General features: G+C 41.7%; 1 protein-coding gene across 6 annotated transcripts in view; it reads left to right on the top strand.

Moving 5' to 3' along the window:
* The window catches only part of cntrob (centrobin, centrosomal BRCA2 interacting protein), a 30,176-nt gene that overhangs the window by 7,352 nt on the left and 12,321 nt on the right, over positions 1-10,503 (top strand). For 5 of the 6 annotated variants that reach the window (XM_016472669.1, XM_016472670.1, XM_016472666.1 and 2 more), the window contains exons 3-9: positions 1,630-1,849; positions 7,205-7,295; positions 7,390-7,462; positions 7,820-7,952; positions 8,181-8,297; positions 9,573-9,689; positions 9,771-9,869. In XM_016472669.1, coding sequence (XP_016328155.1) covers positions 1,630-1,849; positions 7,205-7,295; positions 7,390-7,462; positions 7,820-7,952; positions 8,181-8,297; positions 9,573-9,689; positions 9,771-9,869 — 850 coding nt within the window. Of the gene's footprint in view, positions 1-1,629; positions 1,850-3,784; positions 3,845-7,204; positions 7,296-7,389; positions 7,463-7,819; positions 7,953-8,180; positions 8,298-9,572; positions 9,690-9,770; positions 9,870-10,503 lie in introns of those variants that run through there. The other variant, XM_016472671.1, reaches the window with a different exon arrangement.

Below are 10,503 nucleotides of genomic sequence, written 5' to 3'. Positions count from 1 at the left end.
GCCATGATTTCCGCAATGAATGAATGGCGGATGGCGCACTGTTTTGTTTACTACACACATACTAAAGCGCGGATGACGCTCGTGGTGTTTTCAGCTTCTGCCGTCTCACTATATGATGATATGAACACGAATGTCATCTCCAGCTGCTCTGAGAGTCACTTCATTAGCATTTACCGTTTCATTTGAGAAAACTACCGTCATATCACATACACAGCAAGCTGCAAGTTCCTCACGGCAACCCGTCAAAATAAAAGTTTAGTTTAACGTTAAACTGTCAGAATATATTACTATTTAGCAGTCTGAAGACTCAATGCTACTACTGCTAATAAATATTAATAAATCTTTATTTTTAAAGGAATAATCACATCTGTTTTATTTTTAATTTTAACAGTAAACCTCTTGTGCAGCACTTTGTTTGCCAAAAAATAAAAGGGTTTAATTTTCATTTGATTAGGATAAATTACATTGTTTTATGCCTTCATCTGATTACCAGAAAAATTAAGAACATTTTATAGGGCCCTATTATTGTGTAAAAAAGGACCATATATTGAATCGAATCGGGACATCTGAATCGATACCCAGCCCTAATCACGAGTATTGAATGATGGTACTGGCATCGTTTATTTTTGCTATGCGTTTAATCGCAACATATAATCATTGCAGTTAATAGTGTTCACCGTCTGTTTGATTACATGACATTAAAGGTCCCCTGAAGTGCCTTGAAACACGCAGCGTTATTCTGTGTGTGACGAAATCTCAACTGAAACAGGAAGACAGGGCGGGGCATATCGAGCAGCCCCGCCCCCTTTTTAAAATAGCCAATAGCGTTTTGTTTATATCTGCACGGGTCAGAGCTATAGAGCTCGGTAAAGCTGCATTTGACAGCCACAGTCTAATAGATTACCCCCTAGATTCAATACGAAACTCTTAGTAAAACAAAATAGTGATCATAATCATGCTGAGGCTGTGTAGTTTTAAAAGTGTTTAATATATGCCGACTCTTGCATATGATCCGCACCGTGCGATCAAATTTTGTCACTGTTTCGGAGCACACTGGCTTACAGATAACCTTAAGACTAACATATTGATACGAACACCCAAAAACTTTGATTTTGATTTCATGGGGACTTTAACTAACTGCATGAACTGTACTGTACATTTCTGCCACATCGACATCAGCTTGACATAGTCACCACCACTGATAAACTACTCCTAAATATAATGTAGAAACTTTCAAATAGAAACTTACATTTTCTGTAAAGCTGCTTTGCAACGATTTGTATCGTGAAAAGTGCAATACAAATAAACTGGAATTGAATTGAATTTGTTTATATATAGTAATTAATAAGTAATTAACTATTTATATATAGTAATTAATTAATAATTAGTTGTTTTCAATGAAACTATATGTACGCATATAAAGTGCATAAAATATATTTGGGATTTGAGGGTTGAAAAACCTGTTGCTGTAAATGTGCTGGATTTAAAGTGCAAGACGAAGTCATCACAAAAAAAGAATGCAGCACAATAATCATTTTATCTCAGTTATCTTTTCTGAAACATAAGGGTTAGGATTCATCACTGTAATGTCTGGACTCAAGTTCCTCTCTCTCTCTCTCTGTGTGTCAGGCAGGTGTCGTTCGCTCTGTCCTCTCCTGATCTCACTGCTGTCAGGATGACCGCAGCCACGCCCCCTCTCTTCTCTCATAGGCTGGAGGACCTCAGCCTGGACTCCACCTCCTCCTCGCATGATGTGATTGGCTCAGGAGTGGAGGGGGTGGAGTCAGAGGCAGACGGAGAGATGGACCTGCATCTGCAGAGCAGCCTGAGCAGATCGGCACAGCTGACGGTGAGCTTATCTCTGTCTGATCTCTGTCTGATCGCCGTCTGATCTCTGTCTGATCGCCGTCTGATCGCTGTCTGATCTCTGTCTGATCGCCGTCTAATGTCTGTCTGATCTCAGTCTGATCTCTGTCTGATCACCGTCTGATCACTGTCTGATCACTGTCTGATCTCTGTCTGATCTCTGTCTGATCTCTGTCTGATCTTCGTCTGATCGCCGCGCGGATGACGCTCGCTGTGTTTTCAGCTTCTGTCGTCTCACTATATGATGATATGAACACGAATGTCATCTCCAGCTGCTCTGAGAGTCACTTCATTAGCATTTACCGTTTCATTTGAGAAAACTACCGTCATATCACATACACAGCAAGCTGCAAGTTCCTCACGGCAACCCGTCAAAATAAAAGTTTAGTTTAACGTTAAACTGTCAGAATATATTACTATTTAGCAGTCTGAAGACTCAATGCTACTACTGCTAATAAATATTAATAAATCTTTATTTTTAAAGGAATAATCACATCTGTTTTATTTTTAATTTTAACAGTAAACCTCTTGTGCAGCACTTTGTTTGCCAAAAAATAAAAGGGTTTAATTTTCATTTGATTAGGATAAATTACATTGTTTTATGCCTTCATCTGATTACCAGAAAAATTAAGAACATTTTATAGGGCCCTATTATTGTGTAAAAAAGGACCATATATTGAATCGAATCGGGACATCTGAATCGATACCCAGCCCTAATCACGAGTATTGAATGATGGTACTGGCATCGTTTATTTTTGCTATGCGTTTAATCGCAACATATAATCATTGCAGTTAATAGTGTTCACCGTCTGTTTGATTACATGACATTAAAGGTCCCCTGAAGTGCCTTGAAACACGCAGCGTTATTCTGTGTGTGACGAAATCTCAACTGAAACAGGAAGACAGGGCGGGGCATATCGAGCAGCCCCGCCCCCTTTTTAAAATAGCCAATAGCGTTTTGTTTATATCTGCACGGGTCAGAGCTATAGAGCTCGGTAAAGCTGCATTTGACAGCCACAGTCTAATAGATTACCCCCTAGATTCAATACGAAACTCTTAGTAAAACAAAATAGTGATCATAATCATGCTGAGGCTGTGTAGTTTTAAAAGTGTTTAATATATGCCGACTCTTGCATATGATCCGCACCGTGCGATCAAATTTTGTCACTGTTTCGGAGCACACTGGCTTACAGATAACCTTAAGACTAACATATTGATACGAACACCCAAAAACTTTGATTTTGATTTCATGGGGACTTTAACTAACTGCATGAACTGTACTGTACATTTCTGCCACATCGACATCAGCTTGACATAGTCACCACCACTGATAAACTACTCCTAAATATAATGTAGAAACTTTCAAATAGAAACTTAAATTTTCTGTAAAGCTGCTTTGCAACGATTTGTATCGTGAAAAGTGCAATACAAATAAACTGGAATTGAATTGAATTTGTTTATATATAGTAATTAATAAGTAATTAACTATTTATATATAGTAATTAATTAATAATTAGTTGTTTTCAATGAAACTATATGTACGCATATAAAGTGCATAAAATATATTTGGGATTTGAGGGTTGAAAAACCTGTTGCTGTAAATGTGCTGGATTTAAAGTGCAAGACGAAGTCATCACAAAAAAAGAATGCAGCACAATAATCATTTTATCTCAGTTATCTTTTCTGAAACATAAGGGTTAGGATTCATCACTGTAATGTCTGGACTCAAGTTCCTCTCTCTCTCTCTCTGTGTGTCAGGCAGGTGTCGTTCGCTCTGTCCTCTCCTGATCTCACTGCTGTCAGGATGACCGCAGCCACGCCCCCTCTCTTCTCTCATAGGCCCTCAGCCTTCAGCCTGGACTCCACCTCCTCCTCGCATGATGTGATTGGCTCAGGAGTGGAGGGGGTGGGGCAGACGGAAGACGGAGAGATGGACCTGCATCTGCAGAGCAGCCTGAGCAGATCGGCACAGCTGACGGTGAGCTTATCGCTGTCTGATCTCTGTCTGATCGCCGTCTAATGTCTGTCTGATCTCAGTCTGATCTCTGTCTGATCACCGTCTGATCACTGTCTGATCACTGTCTGATCTCTGTCTGATCTCTGTCTGATCTCTGTCTGATCTTCGTCTGATCGCCGTCTGATCGCCGTCTGATCTCTGTCTGATCGCCGTCTAATGTCTGTCTGATTGTCGTCTGATCGCTGTCTGATCGCTGTCTGATCTCTGTCTGATCTCTGTCTGATCGCTGTCTGATCGCTGTCTGATCTGTCTGATCGTCGTCTGATCTTTGTCTGATCGTCGTCTGATCGCTGTCTGATCGCTGTCTGATCGCCGTCTGATCGCTGTCTGATCTTTGTCTGATCTTTGTCTGATCGTCATCTGATCTCTGTCTGATCGCTGTCTGATCTGTCTGATCGTCGTCTGATCGCTGTCTGATCTTTGTCTGATCGTCATCTGATCGCTGTCTGATCGCTGTCTGATCTGTCTGATCGTCGTCTGATCGCTGTCTGATCTCTGTCTGATCTCCGTCTGATGTCTGTCTGATCGCTGTCTGATCTCTGTCTGATCGTCGTCTGATCGCTGTCTGATCGCTGTCTGATCGCTGTCTGATCGCCGTCTGATCGCTGTCTGATCGTCATCTGATCGCTGTCTGATCTGTCTGATCGTCGTCTGATCGCTGTCTGATCAGTCTGATCTCAGTCTAATCTCAGTCTGATCTCAGTCTAATCTCTCTGATCTCAGTCTGATCTCAGTCTGATCTCAGTCTGATCTCAGTCTGATGTCTGTCTGATCGCAGTCTGATCTCAGTCTAATATCAGTCTGATCTCTCTGATCTCAGTCTGATCTCAGTCTAATATCAGTCTAATATCAGTCTGATCTCTGTCTGATCTCTCTGATCTCAGTCTGATCTCGGTCTAATCTCAGTCTGATCTCTCTGATCTCAGTCTAATCTCAGTCTAATCTCTCTGATCTCAGTCTGATCTCAGTCTAATATCAGTCTGATCTCTGTCTGATCTCTCTGATCTCAGTCTGATCTCGGTCTAATCTCAGTCTGATCTCTCTGATCTCAGTCTAATCTCAGTCTAATCTCTCTGATCTCAGTCTGATCTCAGTCTAATATCAGTCTGATCTCTGTCTGATCTCAGTCTGATCTCAGTCTAATCTCAGTCTGATCTCAGTCTAATCTCTCTGATCTCAGTCTGATCTCAGTCTGATCTCAGTCTGATGTCTGTCTGATCGCAGTCTGATCTCAGTCTAATATCAGTCTGATCTCTCTGATCTCAGTCTGATCTCAGTCTAATATCAGTCTAATATCAGTCTGATCTCTGTCTGATCTCTCTGATCTCAGTCTGATCTCGGTCTAATCTCAGTCTGATCTCAGTCTGATCTCTCTGATCTCAGTCTAATCTCAGTCTGATCTCTCTGATCTCAGTCTGATCTCAGTCTAATATCAGTCTGATCTCTGTCTGATCTCAGTCTGATCTCAGTCTAATCTCAGTCTGATCTCAGTCTAATCTCTCTGATCTCAGTCTGATCTCAGTCTGATCTCAGTCTGATGTCTGTCTGATCGCAGTCTGATCTCAGTCTAATATCAGTCTGATCTCTCTGATCTCAGTCTGATCTCAGTCTAATATCAGTCTAATATCAGTCTGATCTCTGTCTGATCTCTCTGATCTCAGTCTGATCTCGGTCTAATCTCAGTCTGATCTCTCTGATCTCAGTCTAATCTCAGTCTAATCTCTCTGATCTCAGTCTGATCTCAGTCTGATCTCTCTGATCTCAGTCTAATCTCAGTCTACGCTGTCTGATCGCTGTCTGATCGCTGTCTGATCGCTGTCTGATCGCTGTCTGATCGCTGTCTGATCGCTGTCTGATCGCTGTCTGATCGCTGTCTGATCGCTGTCTGATCGCTGTCTGATCGCTGTCTGATCGCTGTCTGATCGCTGTCTGATCGCTGTCTGATCGCTGTCTGATCGCTGTCTGATCGCTGTCTGATCGCTGTCTGATCGCTGTCTGATCGCTGTCTGATCGCTGTCTGATCGCTGTCTGATCGCTGTCTGATCGCTGTCTGATCGCTGTCTGATCGCTGTCTGATCGCTGTCTGATCGCTGTCTGATCGCTGTCTGATCGCTGTCTGATCGCTGTCTGATCGCTGTCTGATCGCTGTCTGATCGCTGTCTGATCGCTGTCTGATCGCTGTCTGATCGCTGTCTGATCGCTGTCTGATCGCTGTCTGATCGCTGTCTGATCGCTGTCTGATCGCTGTCTGATCGCTGTCTGATCGCTGTCTGATCGCTGTCTGATCGCTGTCTGATCGCTGTCTGATCGCTGTCTGATCGCTGTCTGATCGCTGTCTGATCGCCGTCTGATCGCTGTCTGATCGTCATCTGATCGCTGTCTGATCTGTCTGATCGTCGTCTGATCGCTGTCTGATCTCTGTCTGATCTCAGTCTAATCTCAGTCTAATCTCTCTGATCTCTGTCTGATCTCAGTCTAATATCAGTCTGATCTCTGTCTGATCTCAGTCTGATCTCGGTCTAATCTCAGTCTGATCTCAGTCTGATCTCTCTGATCTCAGTCTAATCTCAGTCTAATCTCTCTGATCTCTGTCTGATCTCAGTCTAATATCAGTCTGATCTCTGTCTGATCTCAGTCTGATCTCGGTCTAATCTCAGTCTGATCTCAGTCTGATCTCTCTGATCTCAGTCTAATCTCAGTCTAATCTCTCTGATCTCTGTCTGATCTCAGTCTAATATCAGTCTGATCTCTGTCTGATCTCAGTCTGATCTCGGTCTAATCTCAGTCTGATCTCAGTCTGATCTCTCTGATCTCAGTCTAATCTCAGTCTAATCTCTCTGATCTCTGTCTGATCTCAGTCTAATATCAGTCTGATCTCTGTCTGATCTCAGTCTGATCTCGGTCTAATCTCAGTCTGATCTCAGTCTGATCTCTCTGATCTCAGTCTAATCTCAGTCTAATCTCTCTGATCTCTGTCTGATCTCAGTCTAATATCAGTCTGATCTCTGTCTGATCTCAGTCTGATCTCGGTCTAATCTCAGTCTGATCTCAGTCTGATCTCTCTGATCTCAGTCTAATCTCAGTCTGATCTCTCTGATCTCAGTCTGATCTCAGTCTAATATCAGTCTGATCTCTGTCTGATCTCAGTCTGATCTCGGTCTAATCTCAGTCTGATATCAGTCTGATATCAGTCTGATCTCTGAGCATCTGATGCCAGACTGCAGTCATGACTCTATCGCATCATCACATTATGTCAGACATTTATTTAAATCAGTCCTAATTTAATCAGGATTTTCTCACTGTGTGTGTGTGTGTGTGTAGAGTGGAAGGAAGCACATAGAGGAAATGGAGAATGTAAGGACACACTTACAGTCCATACTGAGAAACACACTGACGTCAGCGGACCGACACGGTGAGATACACACACACACAGATGCTTTCATAGAGCTGCTGAACTGTATTTAGTGCTGATCAAATCACCTGACCTTTCACCTTTGACCCTGTAGATTTTCTTACCCCTGCATCACAGCACTTCCTGGATGATTCACACGAGAGCGACGCCACGTCACACCTGCTCAGGTGAAACAGACACCAATACAGCTGTCGCTTAATTCACTTCATATTCAGAGAGTTCACTGGTGCAACAGAAGTACATTTTGTGCTGCTAAAGCATTTAATGTCAGTATTGATCTAGGACACATTAAACTGATCAAAAGTGCCAGTAAAGACATGTATAATGTGACAGGAGATTTCTATTTCAAATAAATGCTGTTCCTTTGAACTTTATATTCATCTGTGAATCCTGAAAAATAAAATGCTTCACAGTTTCCACAAAAATATTGTGCAGCACAACTGTGTTCAACATTGATAATAATCAGAAATGTTTCTCGAGCAGCAAATCAGCATATATCATGTGTCTCTCTCTCTGTGTGTCAGTGCTGGGTTGTCTGTGGGCGGCGTGGAGCAGCTGTTCCCGCGTTATTCCCGTCTTCATGCAGACTCGAGCGGCGCTGCGTCAGAGCTGCAGGTGTTGAGAGAGAGTCTGGACAGAGAGCGGGAGCGCCGGAAGGTACAGCCATTATAAACCTGACGCCAGAATAAAACCTCTACGGTTTAATGTTTGAAAGTGAGAAATTAAGACATCCATGACTATTATTACTGTTCTGTTAAATAAAATTGTAATTATTAGTATTATTATTATTAATATTATTAAATAAAACAAAATAAATAATTAAAAAATACTTAAATGTAAATTGACTGCAAATCCATATCTGACAGCGGTGTGTGTGTGTTTGAGGTGTGTGAACAGCAGGTGGTGTCTCTCCACAGTAAAGTTCTTCAGTTTCAGCAGCAGTTAACACTCGCTGTGGCCGCCGACCGCAAGAAAGACATCATGATCGAACAACTCGACAAGGTACAAACACACACTCTCACTCGCGCACACACACACACACACTCTCTCTCTCTCTCTCTCTCTCTCTCTCTCTCTCTCTCTCTCTCTCTCTCTCTCTCTCTCTCTCTCTCTCTCTCTCTCTCTCTCTCTCTCTCTCTCTCTCTCTCTCTCTCTCTCTCTCTCTCTCTCTCTCTCTCTCTCTCTCTCTCTCTCTCTCACACACACTCACACTCACACTCACTCACACTCACAGACACACACACACACACACATACACTCACAGACACACACTCACTCACACACACTCACTCACTCACTCACACACACTCACAGACACACACACACACACTCATACTCACACAGACACACTCATACTCACACAGACACACTCATACTCACACAGACACACTCATACTCACACAGACACACTCATACTCACACAGACACACTCATACTCACACAGACACACTCATACTCACACAGACACACACACTCATACTGACACACACACACACACATACACTCACAGACACACACACACACAAACACACGCATACTCACACACACACACTCACACACACACACACACTCATACTTACACACACAGAGTATTACAGACTCGGTGTAAAGGAGGAAGCATGTGTAATAAATTATTGACAACAACAGCGATAATATCAGTGTTTGACAGCGAGTGAAAATATCCTACATCTGAGACACTTTCACTCAATACTGAGAATAAAATGAGGAAAATATTATGTGTGTATTATATGTAATGTTTTAGATCACACACATGGAATCCTTTCTGTGAAAATCACAAACGGAGACACAGTCCATCGATCCTTCCAAACAGACACATGGGTCCTTCATGTTTGGATTAACTAATTAAATATTATTATAAACATTAATGAGTTTTAATTTTTTTCAGTGTTTCAGTTTTATTGTATTTTTTAGTTAAAATAAATAAAAAATAATTGTGAAAGATTAGAATCAAAGTGAAAACATCTCAATAGCGCCACCAGTCAGTGTTAATACTGGTTTATAAGGATTATGATACACAGTGCTCAGAGTCTGCAGTGTAATATATGAATGTTTACAGGTGAATCATGCCTCATATTTCATTCAGATGTTTTACTCTGAAGTGTGTTTATGATTTTTCATCAAGATCCTGTCTGGTCACTGCTATTACTGCTGTTGTTTTTAAGGAACTGTTTTGAATGCAGTTGTTAGTCCACATTAATTAAAGGCAGTGCAACAGCACTATATTGTCATGATGAATAAAAACTGTGTGTGTGTCAGACGTTGGTGAAAGTGGTCGAGGGCTGGAAGAGACACGATCAGGAGCGAAACGAAGAGATGAAACACCTGCAGGAGGAGAAGGAGATGGCAGAGAGAACACGCAACACACACAAACAGGTACACACACAAACGTACACTAATTAAGTGACGGATTTTCAGCACAGCACAGGGGGTTAATTGTGTGTGTGTGTTTCTTAGGCTCTGTCCCGTGTTGAGCAGAATCTCTCTCAGGTAGAAGAAAAACTAAACCAGGAGCAGAAACACAAGCAGGAGCTGCAGAAGACCAACAAACACCTGGTAACTCTCTCTCTCTCTCACACACACACACACTCTCACACAGCGTTCATTCTCCATGATGGTGATGGTGATGATTAGGGTTGGGTATCGTTTGAATTGTATCGATTCTGATTATTTTCGATTCCCAGTTTCGATTGTGATTAAATGTGATTAAATAATGATATCAATTTGTCCTATGCCTCTTTTTTGCAAATCATTTAGTTGCAGCTGAATGCAATGAACAAAAATCAACAGGCTACATAAAAACTGGACTCTTTAAGAGCTGTTTGTGTGCAAAATAGAATTGCATGATTCTGGATAAATTGAGTTTTTCCTCAGTGGAAGTTGTGGTTCTCTCATGATTCTGAAGAAAAAACATTAGACAACTAAACAAAATCATGTAATTTATGAATGAATGATTCAATGACTCACTCGGTTTCATTACTGGATGAATCAGCGTTCTTGAACGAATCTCTTGTATGATTCAAAGACAAATACATTTTAACAGCCCCTTTTCGCCACCTACTGGCGTAACACTGTAATCAATAAATCTTCATTTGAAGTGTCCAATTACTTTCAAAAGGTGATTTACTCTATTTTAATAGCTACCATACACATCAGAGTTTATATCTGAACTATAAACTTTTATCCCAGT

This window comes from Sinocyclocheilus anshuiensis, unplaced genomic scaffold (genome assembly GCF_001515605.1).
Source record: "Sinocyclocheilus anshuiensis isolate Anshui unplaced genomic scaffold, SAMN03320099.WGS_v1.1 scaffold841, whole genome shotgun sequence".
Taxonomy (NCBI): Eukaryota; Metazoa; Chordata; class Actinopteri; order Cypriniformes; family Cyprinidae; genus Sinocyclocheilus; species Sinocyclocheilus anshuiensis.
This window is presented reverse-complemented; position numbering and strand designations above follow the sequence as displayed.